The 15,037-nt window shown below is 49.1% G+C and overlaps 1 protein-coding gene and 1 long non-coding RNA gene across 2 annotated transcripts; both read left to right on the forward strand.

Annotated features, from left to right (window-relative positions):
- The first annotated feature begins 4,890 nt into the window (after positions 1 to 4,890).
- Positions 4,891 to 8,956, forward strand: LOC138107086 (zinc finger CCHC domain-containing protein 10-like). The gene is made up of 2 exons (XM_069008413.1): positions 4,891 to 5,148; positions 6,676 to 8,956. Exons 1-2 carry the CDS (start codon positions 5,057 to 5,059, stop codon positions 6,899 to 6,901), a joined length of 318 nt encoding a protein of 105 aa, XP_068864514.1. The 5' UTR covers positions 4,891 to 5,056; the 3' UTR covers positions 6,902 to 8,956.
- A 358-nt stretch (positions 8,957 to 9,314) lies between these two features.
- LOC138107483 (uncharacterized) lies at positions 9,315 to 13,194 on the forward strand. The gene is made up of 2 exons (XR_011149543.1): positions 9,315 to 9,505; positions 10,429 to 13,194. It is a non-coding gene; the product is annotated as an uncharacterized lncRNA (long non-coding RNA).
- The last annotated feature ends 1,843 nt before the right edge of the window (positions 13,195 to 15,037 follow it).

Below are 15,037 nucleotides of genomic sequence, written 5' to 3' on the forward strand. Positions count from 1 at the left end.
GTCCTAGGTGGAGGAGAGGAAAAAAGGAACTTGTGTTATTCATGGAAAACCTTCTGCTGTTTCTTGTGCAGACTTTTAGATCTTTGTATGATTTACTATCCAGTGTCTGTAGGTAGAGAATGACTTATTTGAGGTAAAAATTGAGATAATCAGTAATGGATAGGTATGGAAAATGTTTGAAGTAAACTTGAGGTGACCTGTAGTGGAGAGCATGAAGATTTTGAAGTAAACTATAGCAATCAGTTGTGCACAGGTAGGGAAACTTCTGGGGGTAAAATACAAGGTCATCTCTAGGTGAGGGAATGAACACTTTTTGAGGTAAACTGAGTGAATCAGTTGTGGAAGTATTAGTAAATTCTGGGGCTGAAACTTGATGTAACCTCCATGGTAGAAAATAAATAAATGTTTTGAGGTAAAAAGGAAGTCATCAATGTTGGAGAGGCAGGGAGATTTTGAGAGTAAATTTGAGTCTGTAGTGCAGAGAATGAACATACTGAAGTTAAAGGGAGGTAGTAACTTGTAGACAGGGAAAAAATTTGGGGGTAAAGTCTGAGGTAATGTCTAGGGGAGACAACATTTTTGAGCTAAACTGAGGCAGTCACTAGGTGACAGGTTGGAAAAGTTTTGGGCGTAGAAATTAAAATGACCTGTTGGGCAGAGAATGGACATACGGAGGTGAAAATCAGGTAATAAGTAGTGGACAAGTAGCAATAATTTTGGAGGTGAAATCTGGGGGGATGTGTGGCAGGGAGAGCGTCCATCGTGAGGTAAAGTGAGACAGTACTGGAAAGATAGTGAAATATTTCATAGTAAAACTTGATGAAATCTCCAGGGCAGAAAGAGAATATTTATAGGTCAAAAAGAGTAAATAGTTAGCGGGCAGGTAGGGAAAATACTGGGGGTAAAATCGGAGGTTATCTCTAGGGGAGAGAATGAACATACTGAGGTAAAAATCAGGCAATGAAGAGTGAATGTTAGGGAAAGTTTGGGGGGTAAAACTGGAGATAATCTCCAGAGGTAGTGAATGAATACTTTCTTGTAAAAAAGAAGAAATCAGAAGTGGACAGACAGGGACAGCTCGGAAGGAAAATCTGAAGCAATCCCCAGGGAAGAGAATGAACATCATGAGGTAAACTGAGGCAGTCATTTGCAGAGACACAGTGAAAATTCTGGGGATAGACACTGAGACATTCTTGAGGATATAGAAAATTACTTTTTGGGGTAAAAATGAGGTGATGGGTAGGGCAAAGCTTGTGGGAAAAACTTGAAATAATCTGTAGGGCAGAGCATGAGCATTTTGATGGAAAAATGAGATATTTATTCTTTACTTCCTTTGGGCTAACTTAATCTCCACCCTTCCATGAGCAATTCCTTGGCTTCTCCTGGAGAAAACCCCATGGCAGAGGCAGTCTGCAAAGGAGCCCAGAGCTGTGCTTGGAGCAGAGAGTGCTGAGAGCTGCGGGTGCCTCTGCTGCCCCAGGCTGGCAATATCCCCATGGAACAGACTGGGCAAATAGGATTAGAGGGAGCACAGTCCCTTCAGGGAAGGGGTTTTCTCCTGTGCACATCAGGCACGGGGCAGGAAGGGAACTTTGGAAATCGGCTGCTTTCCCCCAGAAAGCATCACTCGCATCAAGAGCAAAGGTTGGTTTGGGTGTGAGCACTTGAAATAACTTGGAAAGAGAAGCAATCACCTTTTGCTGCTTCTTTCTTTCTTTCTTTCAGATGCTGGGATTGCCTCTGTGGACATGTGCTGAGCTCTCCCCGCAGGGAACTGTCAGCCCTGAATGCCTGTGCAATAACTGCAGCTGCCCAGGTAGGCACAGGAAACTATTCCACACATTAAATTGCCATGACCTGAGGCACTCCTGGAGAGAGTGTAGAGAGTTACAGCACTGATCCTGCTCCTTGCTTTCCCAGTAGTGCATGAACATGATTTCATCCTGATCCTGATCATTCCAAGGACAATAACCACTGAGGTGCCACTGACGATGCCACTTTTCTGACGGGCCTGGCCCAGAACTGTAGCCCGGCAGCATTCTGGGGGGGCAGTTCAGTTCCCCCTCCATTCCTAGACTCTGGGCCGTTCTAGGAGACATCTGATCCCTTTCCTAGGCTGCCACCACAGCCTAAGCTCCCACCCCCACTGGGCCGTGACGGCATCGGCGCACCCAAAGCCACCCGACGGCTCCGGCCCTGCCCATCAGGCCCGGCCAGGGGAGCTGAAATAAAGCCTGGAAATCTCAAGGGTAAACTGGCAGCACAACCACAACCCTCCCTCACTTGAGAGTAAAGAGGTGTCCCTGTATTTACACACATCCAGGAACAATACTCCTCTAGAGGAATCTTGGATTTACTTTTTTATCAGTTGAACTGGCACAGCTGCCACCTGATGCCATTAAATTCTCCATCCCCACAATCCCTGGTTACCCTTGGCTGTGGGGTTTTGCTGTCCCACAGTTAGGAGGGAGCTCTGGCCAGCCTGATTGCCCAAGAGCATTTGAAATCCTAATCCTCACTTCTTTGACTAATGAATCTCTTAAAAGCCACTCTGCATTGTGCAGAAAAGCGCCTTGGTCCCACTGGGAGCTGCACATCTATAACAGCTGTTCTCGGTTATTCCAAGTGAGTAAAATAATTATTAAGGAAAAGAGGAAACAGTTAAACCAAACAACTTTTGCCTGATGTTTTCATCAGGAATGAGTTGGGAGCTAAGCAGCAAGGCCCTCAGACAGGCACAGTGTCTGATATAAACTATATCTGTGCACACATAAAAAATGTTATATATAAATAGATATCTATGTGCCCTAATATATGACATATTTACATTACGGAGTTATGTAAGTCATAAATATCTGCCCTATCTATAACCACAATTTTTTTATCACAAACTACCTCTAATTTACCCCCCCACACCTGATTCTAGGAATGTAACATTTTTAGGGATCCTAAAATCAAACAGATGCAGGAAAATAAACCATGATTTTATCCCCTTAATTCCAAGATGTTTTCCTGGATGTGTACTGCTGGGTCTGTTTTTCTGTAAGATCTTGTGGCTTATCCCTGAAGTGCACTTGGCATTGTCAGGATCATGAAATCCATTTGGAATTTTACTGTCTCTGCAGTATCCAGTGAGGTGAGTTTTTCCAAAATTATTTCTCTCGGACCGAGCACATCTCCTCAAGTTCCTTCTCACTTTTTGCATCGTTGAAATGCAAAATGGGAAAAGATAAATGTGCAGCTCAACTGAAACCAGTAAAAAGCATCATTTCCCTTCTTTCTTGTTTTGTTCTTAGAGCCTGTTGGAGTGCTGGCCTGGATTTGGGAGGAGCCAAGTAGCCTGGAGCAGTGAGGTTTTTCCTGTCAGAAATCCATGCTGGGGATGTTTTCCCTGGCTGTCCCAAGGGGAAGGAACAGCTCTGGAGTTTTTGCAGCCACAGGCTGGGGATGCATCCCCTGAAAACCAGTTCAGGATCGTTCATCTGACTCTGTCCCTGACCTGTGGCTTCCAGGGAGCCTTCTGGTCTTCTGGATATTCCCAGGAGAGGATATTCCACCACCTGACTTTTAAGCCAGGAATTGCAAACCCAGTAAGTCAGTCACATTCTATGGGAGCTGCCCCAATGGTGGGATGGCAGAGGGCACAGCCCACGCTGCTGTTTGGGACATTCCCAGCTGGAACGGGAGCCAGCTGGGCATTTTGGAGCGCTGAGGCCACAAGGGCAGCCTTGAGTGGCATTCCCAGGCAATGCTGAGGCATCCCATGCCTGTGGCACGTGGCAACACATGCCTGATGTGGAGCAGAGAGAGGAAGGGAGAAATTCTGAGTTGATGGGAGGAATGGAATTGGGCTTTCCAGAATGGAATTGGTATAGGTGCTGATGGTATCATGGAATCATGGGGTGGCTTGGAAGGGACACAAAGACCCTCTGGGCTCTGTTTTCCCATCCCATGGCAAAGAACACATCCAAAACTGCCTCCTCACCCTCATGGAATGGCAATGGGTGTTGGGAGCTCTGGCAGGAGCACCTGGAGACCAGGTAAGAATAGCAGTGGGATTGTTTTGGCTGCTGCTGGATGTGGTTTTCTCTTTTCAGGATGTTCCTCTGATCGATGTTTTCACAGTAGCTTGCTAGGCCTCATTTGAGGATAATTCCAAGAATTTGGAAGTAGTTGGAAAAGAGTGAGGACAAAAGGTGAACCTGATCCATTTCTAGTAATTCTGAACTTCTCTTGCAGCACCATTCTGGGGGAAAGCTGGTTAAAGGATAAAGATGCAGAGGAACAAGTGTTGTCAACCCCCCTGCCTCCCTGACAGAGCAAAGCTTTCTGCAATCCCAGTAAATCTCTTGGAGAAACTGTGGGATCACAAGGTTTCCTAGGAAAGGAAAACTAAGGACAGAGATGAGGAAAGAGGCTTCCAATTAATAATGATTTGATGGAGGTAGGAATGATTCTTGTATGTTTGATGCACCCCTTTTTATTCCTGGGATAATTTTAAATGATTTCTTTAAAAACTCATTTTGATTTGGGAATTCAAATTAGAGAGGAAGCGATGCAAAATAAATGCAGGGAGAGATCACAGAATCATCCTGGAATGGCAGAATAGTTTGGGTGGGAAGGGACCTTAAGGATCACCTCATTCCATCCACAGGGTGCTCCAAGCCCCAGCCAGCCTGGCCTCAAACACTTCCAGGGATGGGGCAGCCACGATTTCCCTGGGTTTCCGAGCACAAGAGGAAATTTCCAGCAGGAAGTGAGGGGTTTCCTTTGCTCTGCCTGGCCCTAGCAGGGCTTTGGGAGGCAGAGGGTGTGGGAACAGGAGCTTTGTCCACTGCCTTGGGGGAGTCTCTGATGTCCCAAAACCCAGCCGAGCACGTGGTTGTGGTTTAACATCCCGTTCAAAGGAGATGCCAGGCCAGGAACGGGAATGGACTGCAGAGCAGGGATGGTGCCCAGCAGAGGGGTGACCGTCCAGGGGGTCCCAGCAGTCCATCCCTGCTGGCCAGGTTTGGGATGAGCAGGTTGGTGACTGTCCCTGTGCTTGCTCTGCAGGATGAGGAAGCCAGGCCTGCTGAGGAGGAAGATGAGGAGGTGTGGGAGGATGGAGACAGCGGCCACCAAAGGCTGCGGAAGGCACAGATCCAGGTAGGAGACGTTGCCTCCCGAGGAGAGGGACTTGTCTGTCCCATTGGAATTTGGGGCATGAGGCCAGTGGAACAAAGGGTTTGATTCCATTTTCTTACTTGGGTTTTCACGTGCCTTAAGAGAGCTTTGTGAAAATGTCATTATCCCTGATTGAATCTCTGAAAAACAGGGATTGAAGCTTTCAGAAGGGGCCCAACCCTGCCTGCACGTATCCAAGTGCAGCTCCAGCTCTTGCTTCCCTCTGGCAGAGGCAGCTTTAGGTGCAATATCCTGATGTTTCTGGGAGTGGGTTTTGGAATAAACCTACACACGGGCTGTGCATGGGTTGCTGCTATGGATTCTGTGAAAGGTGATCAGGAAAAGCAAGTTCAGAGTTACTCAGCGGATCCTCTGATTCCTGCCCATCTCATGGAGCTGGTCAGGGTGAAACTACTACTCCCATGCTTTTTATTTTCTCCTCTTAGTGCTGGTTTTTCCCCAGGTAAGTCAGTGTTGGAGCAGCCTTGTGGGTTTATCTGTAATGAGCAGTGGTTGTGTCTGCACACAGAGATAGCAGATCACAGCCGTAGTGTGCAAACGTTGGTGCTTTGTGCCTTAGTGCACACCCACATTTGTCAGCTGGCAGGGCTGATACGATGAGAAAACCTCGTACTCTTCAATAACCTGAGCACAGGCACTTCCTGAGTTGTTACATTTAACCAAAGCTCTGATAAAAAATACTACATTAATTTTTCTAATGGAGACCAGATTCCGCATGATCATAATTTACGTTTTGGGATACTCTTTGATTGACTCTGGTGGGAAGGGAGGTGAATCAGTATCGTGTACTTTAGGGAAAGATCTAGGGGAGAATTGAATTGTACTTCCTTGGAATTCACATCACCCCCCCTTACTCGGAGATGTTGATCTTGAGAACAACAAGCAGAGAACAGCCCAGGAAGGGCCGAACGTGAAAAAACCTCTTTGCTGTGTTCATCATTCTGTCTTAATCTTGGATTGTTTCCACCCTTCTCCTCCACCTGGAAGTCACAAGCATCCTGCAGTGGCAGGTACTCTGGGTTCTTCTGCCAGGAGTAGTCCAAGAACAGCTTTTGCTGGGAACAGCTCTGACCTTGCTGAAATCACTTCTGAAACCTCCCCTGACTCTTGCAGTGCCAGAATTTCATGGTGGCAGAGGTGAGGCAGGGACTGAGCCTGGTTCATTGTCCCCAGAGCTCGGGTAGTTTAGGACAGTCAGGCCAGTAAAGCCCCTGCTCAGGGCTGGGAACGAGATCCTGGCCAGCTTTCCCCTCTCTGCAGTCCTGCTGGGCTATGTCATGCCCTGGGGCCACTCTGCCATTGCTCAAATGGCCAAAATCCACTCATCCAGGAGGGGAAAAGGGAGGGAGGGCACAGGAATTCAGCTTAGGTGGTGAGGCCTGGAAAGTTTCAAGGCAACTAATTGATCTTTGGATTATTCCAGCAGAGCAGAGAACACGGTGCCATGGGCTCTGGCAGGGCTGTGCTCAGCTCTTTGTTCTCTCCCAGGTCCAAAAGTGTGACCAGTTCCAGCAGCAGCAGCGACAGCTCAGCCAGCGACTCCTCCTCTGGCAGCCAGGACTCCTCTACCTCCTCCGAGGACAGTGACAGTGAGGACAGCTCCTCCCCCTCCTCCAGCAGCTCTTCCTCCGACTTCGACTCGCATCCGAGCTCCTCCAGCAGCAGCAGCAGCGACAGCAGCTCTGAGGATGAGCCCCCAAAGAAGAAGAAATAGCTGGGGAGCTGCAGGACTGGTGTGGAGTGGGGGAGAAGCCCCTCCCAGGGGCTGGAGCACACGGCTGCCAAACATTCAATGGTCAACATTTCTACTGCTCACACTTTCCAAGTGTTTTGCCTAGTTGTTCCTAGGACATGGAAGGTATTAAATGGCTTCCTGAGACTTACTGAGAGAGTATTTTTGTGCTGTATCCTTTTATGGAAGATTTTACTTTTTTAGTTCCAAGAAAAATTCTAAAAAAATCTATCATCAGATTCGTTTCTATGAGCTGAAGTCCAGTAACCTGGATGTTTGCATGCTGGAAAGCAAAAGCTTTTTATTGCCGGTTATGCTGCGCATCGTGTGCTGTTCCTCTGTTAATGACACCTTCACCTCCATTGAGAAAATCCTCTCCAACTGGTAAAAGCAGAAGTTTTTCAGCGCTGCTGTGGAGCTGTGGCATTGTTGAAGCTGAATGCACAACGTGTCCCACACAGAGCCTCCCATCTCATTAGCTGGTGGCAAATGGATTCTGTGCTGCTGAGCTTGTGTTCCAATGGCTTTTCCTGATGCTTCCAGGTCCAGTCCTAAGTGCACCATGCAGTTGAGCTGTGTTGGTTTGTTCCTGATCAACGGAGTGCTTGTCCTGCCCGCAGGCTCTGGGCTTTTCACTGCCCTGTGGCCTTGGCTCGTGTATTGCAAGTGTCTGCTGAGACACAGAGTGTTGGTGTTGGGAAGCAGCAGCTCAGTGACTTGGGGCTGCTGCTGCTTTAGGAGTTTCATCTTTGTGCCTTTTTTTTTGTCAGTTCGGTGTGCCCCAGTGAGCCAAGGGCTGCCGTGGGTGTTCTGCAGAGCTCCAGCACAATATTGCCACGCAGCAAAAGCAGAGAAATAATAACAGCCACAACTGGGCACTGCTCTCACTGGATGCTCAGTAAAAAAGAGACTCCTTGAAATAAAGGGCTCAAAGCAAAGTGTTTCCCTTTGGCTGTGTGAAATGCAGGATTTCCGAGTGGCAGTCTGCAGAAATTCAGTCATTCTTTCTTTGTGGGAACTGCCCTGGAGAAGGAAGTGAGTGCAAAAGCCCCACAAGCCCTACAAACGCAGATGCAGACAGGCTCCAGCGCAGGGATTGCTGGATGCAGAGTGGGAATTCTTTGTTCTTCTGGTGCATTGAAGCAGTTGCCATTAGGATTTTATTTGGTGATGCAGTCTCCTGAATTTCTTCTTGTCGGAGTGCCCTTTGTGGGGAGGAGGCATCACTTGTGGAAGAATTCTCAAGTATCTTAGTTTAGGTAAAATACAGCAAGTAAAGTATTTTTTTTATAATTTTTATGGAAAAAGTAGTGCGTAGACTTCCTTTGGAATAAACTTAAACTTACTTAAATGTTTGGAAATCCCTATGTTCTGTGTGTGTGTGTGTCTGTGAGCACTCCTGTGTTTTACAGAACACACTGCAGAGTGTAAATAAAACTACCAGAAAGGTGTTTAAGTCTTGTGGACTGAATGTAGCATTTAATGGGAAAGTGAATAAATTATTAACCAGCAGTTGCTAAGTGGATGCTTCCTGCAAATATCCGAAATCTTTGTGGTGGTGTGTGCAGGTTGCAGCTGGAGTTGCCCTGGCATTGCCTCCCAGCGGGGCAGGATTGCGCCCCAGGAAGTTCTCCAGGCGGAAGTCCCTGGGTCTCCGGATTATTTTTTTTAAAAAGTTTAGTTTGTCTTGGCTTTTTCTTTTTTTTTCCTGCCCTTTCTGGTTCCTTTGTCTCTCCATGTTCTTATTTTACAGAGGATCCCCTCCCCAGCCCGGCCAGAGCCGCAGCCGCCTTCACGTGCTGCTGCCTCAGGCGCTGCTCCCGTGCTGGCTCAGGAATGTGATCAAAGCCCGGCTCAGCAGGAATTGTTGCGGGCCTGCTCTGTTTAATCGCTGCCGCTGCGAGCAAAGCTGCCCCTGCTCCTTGAGGGGAGCGCTCGCTGCAGCCCGGGAGGAAAAGAGCCGAGGAGAAGCTGCGCCCTTTGCAGGAGAAGCGCTGGGAGCAGAGGGGAGAGCGGGCAAAGGGAGCGAGAGCAGCGGGGCGGGCGGGGCGGCGTCAGCGGTGATCCCTCCGCGGTTGGGGCCGCATCACAAATAGTCCCTCGGGCGGATCACTCCGCGGTTGGGGCCGCATCACAAATAGTCCCTCGGGCGGATCACTCCGCGGTTGGGGGACGCATCACCGGTGCTTCCTCCGCGGGCAGGACCGCATCACAAGTAGTCCCTCCGGCGGATCCCTCCGCGGTGCGCATGCGCACTGATCAGCGGGGAAGCCCTTTGTCGTGTGGTCATTAAGGGAGCCATGGAAACAGTGCTGAGCATGCGCGGTGTTGTGGGAAGGGAAGCGCACGAGCAGCGCTGTACCTGGTTACGTCATGTGGTGTTGAAGGGCGGGGCGGAGCCGGGCAGCGCTGCGCATGCGCACTGGCTTTACCCTCCCGCTCCTGCTGCTCCGTGGGTACCGTCCGGCGGTGCCCGGGAGCGGCTTGGAAGCGCCAGGTTCGGTTCCCGGCTGCGGCAGCGGCGGGCGAGGGTTGTGGTGATAATGGAGGAGGGCGGCTGTTGCTGTGGCTGCAGCGAGGTGGAAAGTGAGCGGAGAACGGCGACGCGGCGTGTGCCGGGAAAAGACCCGACGGGGGGCGGCCCCGGAGCAGAGCCGGGCGGGAGCGGGCGGCGGGGGCTGCGCGGGGTGAAGGCGGTCCCGGCGCGGGCACGGAGCCGGGGAGGAGCTGCGGGGCTGGGGCCGGGACTTGCGGGCGGCACGGCGGGACCTCCCTGCAGAGCCTTTCCTGGGAAACAAAAGCGGGAGTTTGTCCCAGCTCGGCCCCGTGGCAAAGGGGCAGCGCAACCGAGGGGAGCAGCGCCTGAGCAGTGCGGCAGTTTAGGGGCGCAGGGAAGAGGCGGCTGGTGCTGGAGCGAGAACTTGCAGGTTTCTTACACTTAAATGAACGTGGAAAGCAGGGAGAGAGGTGGTATAAAAGCACTGGGTGCTCGGGCAGGTGAGACAGGACTCAGGGGAGGGAGTCGCTTTCCTGAGCTCCTGAAGTTCCACTTGCCTCTCTCACGAGCACTCGTGAGAAGTTTCCCATTTGGAGTTGGGCTCCAAAAGGAAGGAACTTGAAACTGCTTCTTCTGATAAATCCGTAAGTATGGGAGGCCCTACCAAGCCCACGGGTGTAAGCAGCCAATAACTCCCACGAGTATTTTAACCACTAAAAATAGCAACTTTTATTTCTTCTGCACACAGAGGACTTGGCTGTCCTGTGCAGGGTTCACTGATGCTGTGAATTGCAATCCAGGGCATCTTCAGGCTCCTGGTGCTTGGGACTGTGGTGTTTGGTGTGCAGAAAACATCCCAGGCTGTCCAGCTTGGGTGTGGCTGTGCATTTGCACAGTTCCTCAGAGTGGGAAAAGGCCAAGAGAGCGATGGGAAGGTCTTTCTTCCAGGCCCGGGCATCCTCAAGACACCTCAAGGATGGTTTTTAAATGTTTGTTGTCTTTTGTTTCCTAGCCCAGGAGCCGGAGAACGGGTGGAGACAGTGGCAAGCAGGAGTCCCATGTTTACATCTGCCCTTGGATTCCAGTTTCTCCCAGTGGGTCTGTGCTGCCCGAAGTACAAAGGAAGGAGGTGTTGGAGTACCTGTTTGTTCACCTGTTGAGCTTGGAAGAGATGCCGAGTGTGAAATTCCAGGAGTGCCGGCTCCTTGCGAGCTGTTGGTTGCTCAGGAGATGGGGTCGGGGAAAGGGGGGAAGAGTCCGAGCACAGCACAGTGGTAGGAGCTGGGTTTGCATCTCAATCTAAGGCATCTCAAAGCCTGATAAGCTGGAAAGAAGACTTTGCTGTGTTAATGCATAATTACATTTTTGTGCAATTTTTTGAAATTAGGGCTGGGATCAACCTGGGGAGGAGGTTGTCTGGCACAGTTCCCTGTGCCCTGCTTTGCCATGAGGAATGGATGCCTGACCTCTTTGCAGAGAGCTGCTGCTGATGTAGATTTCTCTGTTTCTATAGTGAATTTATCCCAGTACTTGGCTGCTATAAAGAAGTCTCCTCTTGCTGCAATTTCCCCCTATTACATTTAAGATCAGCTCCAGCTGAGTTAGAATTTAATCCCGACCTTTTCCCCCTTTTTTTTTTTCCAAGAGGCCTCAGCTATCTCACTATTTCTTTCCTCTCTCACCCTCCAGGTCCTGTTTTTCAGACTTTTCCTTATAAAACCCTTGATAACCCATTCCCCACTTAAGGCTTTGTTGTAGCCTTGTTTTGCTACCTTCTGGGTGCTGTGGATGAAGGTCTGGCTTTGAGGAGCACGCCCTGCTCCCTTTGCTCAAGGGATTGCAGTTATTCCAATCTCCTGCTGCTGAGGGCTTCCTTAGGCTCTTGCTGAAATGAAAAATGTCCAGGAAGCTTTTCCTTTTTTGAGATTAGACTGGTTGAGATATGATCATGATGGTTAAAAACCCACAGTGCAAATGAAGGTTTCCCCCTTCTTCCCCCCTGCTCCCCACTTGCTCCATGCTCGGTCCTCTCCCTGCACAGTTCATTCCTTTGTAATCACAACTGCTAAGGAAACCTTTCTAATCTTGTCAATTGGCAATGCAACTGCTTTTAACTTCTGTTTTAAAATAGGTTTTGAAGTCAGGCTCTGCCCTTGCTATTGATTTGAATTCTTGACTGAGCAAGTTATTGGTGCTTAAGAAGCCCTTTGTTGCTTTAAAGCCTTTCTCCAAGGGTCAGAGAATAACACTGACAGGGAGTGAAGGAGCGCTGCCCAGTAGTTGCTTAGAAACGGAATGTGTTAAACCAGGTTTCTTTAAAAGCAGTTTTGAGTAAGTGAAATTCAGGTACTTGAATTACTTTGGGAAATGGTCCATTTAGGATAGATCTACACTGACAGAAGCTGTTTATCTGAGGTCAGTCCATGCTTTGATCAGTGCAGGGCCTTCCCCTCAAGAAACGCATGAGCCAAGCCCAGCAAGGTAGAGGAAAAGACAGACACAAGTTCAGCTTAGAGAGCTGCACGGGTGAAATCCCATGAATATGCCTGGAGCATGGCCCTCCCCAGCAGCTTTTCTTACAGTTAAATTCTTAAAAAAGCTAGAAGCTGATGCTCAGTACTTTGGGATCTGGCTCAAAACTGCGGAGAGGATAAACTCCCTTACTGGAACTCAGGCAGTGGAGTGCCCACAAGCCAGCAGCCCGGTTGCTTCTTGTTCAGCTTCATTTCAACGTCGTTTTTTTGTTGTTTTGGTTGGTTGGCTGGTTTTAAAGTATTCTTAGAGATGCTACAAGTGGAAGAAGAGAACAGAAATAGAGTGGAGCACCACTGGCATATTACCTGATATTTTACTGTTCCTCTTTTTCTTTTAAAAATATATGTAGATAACATGAACTTTTAAACTCTGTGATTTGGGAGAAACACTCTTTTTTCTCCCTCTCTTTGGAAGAGATATGCAAGTCCTGAGCCGTTGGGCCAATGCTTGCTGCATTTTGTTTACGTTTTTACAATCAAACAAGGGGCTGATAAGATTGACAAGGAAGATACAACTCAGGAGCTCACTAGGCAGCAGCCTCCAGACTCTTTGGGTGATGCAGTAGGGTATGAAGACTGTTCTCCAGTGCGAGATTAATCCATAATAACATGCTCACTGACATAAAAGTCACTTCTTATAAGCCACTTCTTATTCCCTGAAGTGCAGGAGCTGAGGTGTTTGACAAAGCCTTGGCAGAATGATGAAGTAGATCCCTGTCAGATTTCTCCTTCTTGTGCTAGTGAGAGCAATCCATCTTCTTTAAGGGTTTTGTTCCTTTGGGATTGTGTGTAGTTTAGAGGGAGAACAGTACCCAGAAGCATTAATTATTTAATCTGCACTGCTTTTTTCCTCGACATGTGAGGCCTGAGTATTGTGCTGGGAAGCGGGGCCAATAAAATTTCTGGGAGTCAGACTTGGAGCTCGAAAGTTTTAGAATTAACGCTGGAGACTCAGCTCCCTCTATGGTCAGAAGAGGGGGAGACACCTTCCTTCAGGATGTCTCTCCAGGGAATGCTTTTGCAAAGTTTTCTCTCGTAACGGCTCAAGTCCTGCCTCTTCCTGAAATTGCGGTGTAGATCCCACTGGAGGCAGTAAATCTCTCAAATGTATGAGCTTGGGCCTACACACCTGCTAAGGTGTGACTAGAGGTGTGAGAACTTTTGCAAATGAATTTGGAATCATGAGAATCACAGAACCACTGAGGTTGGAAAAGCCCTCTAAGGTCATCGAGTCCAACGTGTGCCCAATCCCTACCTTGTCACCCAGCCCAGAGCACTGAGTGCCATGTCCAGGTGTTCCTCGGACACCTCCAGGAACGGGGGGACTCCAAACCTCCCTGGGCAGCCCCTGCCAAGGCCTGACCACCCTTTCCAGGAAGAAAGTCCTCTTGATGCCCAACCCTGGTGCGGCTTGAGGCCCTTTCCTCTTGTCCTGTTACTGGTTGCCTGGGAGAAGCAGCCAGTCCTCACCTGGCTACACCCTCCTGTCAGGGAGTTGTAGAGAGCAAGGTCTTCTCTGGGCCTGCTCTTCTTAGGACTGGTATGGAATCACTATTTTGCATTAAAGGACAATAAGCAGATGTTTTGAAAAAATACTTTGAAATGTTTTTGCATTGTCCTGGAAATCTGCCAAGAATTGGAGTTGCTTACCAGGTTAGGTGTTCTTGCCTGCAACTTCCCAGGGGCTGCTGGAGGTGGGATGAGGCTATTGCAGAGGAATTACAAGTACGTGGTTTCTCACTCAGGAGACTCTGGGTTTACTATAGCTATGGAACTGGTTTTCCAGACTAGAGGAACCCCTTAAAGGACTGCAGAGGGAGGCGGAGATGGGATTTGGGGTTTGCATCCCCACCTTCTGAGCACACATGGGGTTAAAGGCCTCTTGGCAGAGCTGTAAGGTGTAATGTGGGCAGCAGCTCCTCCTCTCTTTGGGGGCCTAAATTGAAACGCTCAGGAGCCAAATCACCTCTGAGCTGCTCTCTTGTGAGCAGGAGAGGAAGGGACACCTCCAAAGGCCACATAGCTCACTCATAGTCTGAAAAATCCTACTGCTGAATCTGGAACCCCCCCAGGGACGCCTGGGACCCCCCGGGCCCCTCTGTGATCCTCGACAATGCACCCCTCCATCATCAGACCATGCAGTGTCCCCCAGTGTTTTGCCAGTGGGAGCACTGGAAGAGATACTGGGAACGCTGGGAGGGAACTGGGAGGAAACTTCCCACCACTCTCCAACGTGCAGCAGCCCCAAGTGCGACCAGTGAGGAGGAGGAAGTGCTCCCAGTGCCTCGCCCCCCCCCCCCCCCCAGAAAAAGGGGGGCGGGGGGAGTTACAAGAAGAAAAAGGATTTTAATTGAGGGGAAAACACTCCATTTCTTTAATTGTGCTTGAACTTAGGAGGATCCCACTTCATCTACTGTTTGGAGGGTCTCAATTGACACAACGTTTTCATGATTTTGTATCTCAGTTGGCTGGGAATCACTGTTTTGCATTATTTTCCTGTCTAATTGGAAGAAGAAAGCCTTTATGGTGCTGTTTGATGGATTTGAATTGAGGGAAACCGCCCCATTTTCATAATCTTAAGGTTAAAACTGAGGGCAAAACACCACCGTCCCTGGTTTTAAAGGGAAGCCCTTTATGTGCCATTATGAGAGTTCCATCGAGGGGGACCCTCATTTGAAGGGACCTTCATAGAGGAAAAACGTGTCCAAAAGCCCCCAAAATGGTGTTTCTTGAGGGAAAGTGAAGAGGACGCTGCATTTTCCCTCATTTTAGGAGGCTAATTTGAGCAAAAGTCCCCCTTGATTCACTTTTTCTTTGGGTTTATATTTAGGGGAGACCCTCCTTATGCATCAATTACGGGTCTAAATTGAGAGGGAAGCTCCGTTTTCCCCTTGTTTCAAGGCTTTGAAATGGTGACTAAAGGGAGTTTTCCCTTAATTCATTAAGAAATTGAAAAAGAAGCCCGGCATGGACCGGCGGGTCTGGACACATCCCCATTGAGGGGGGGCAGAGCCGCTGCTCGGGGGATCCTTTATCCCCCTCGTACAGCTGCGAGCTGCCGAGGAAAAAGTCCTCGTTCCTAGGCTT

This window comes from Aphelocoma coerulescens, chromosome 3, assembly GCF_041296385.1.
Source record: "Aphelocoma coerulescens isolate FSJ_1873_10779 chromosome 3, UR_Acoe_1.0, whole genome shotgun sequence".
In the NCBI taxonomy this organism is placed as follows: Eukaryota; Metazoa; Chordata; class Aves; order Passeriformes; family Corvidae; genus Aphelocoma; species Aphelocoma coerulescens.

What these genes read in the sequence shown, in the direction of transcription:
- LOC138107086 (XM_069008413.1), top strand. Translation starts at nt 5,057, where the DNA reads ATGAGGAAGCCAGGCCTGCTGAGGAGGAAGATGAGGAGGTGTGGGAGG. An exon ending in TGCGGAAGGCACAGATCCAG is followed by an intron (nt 5,149 to 6,675) that starts GTAGGAGACGTT and finishes GTTCTCTCCCAG; the next exon opens with GTCCAAAAGTGTGACCAGTT.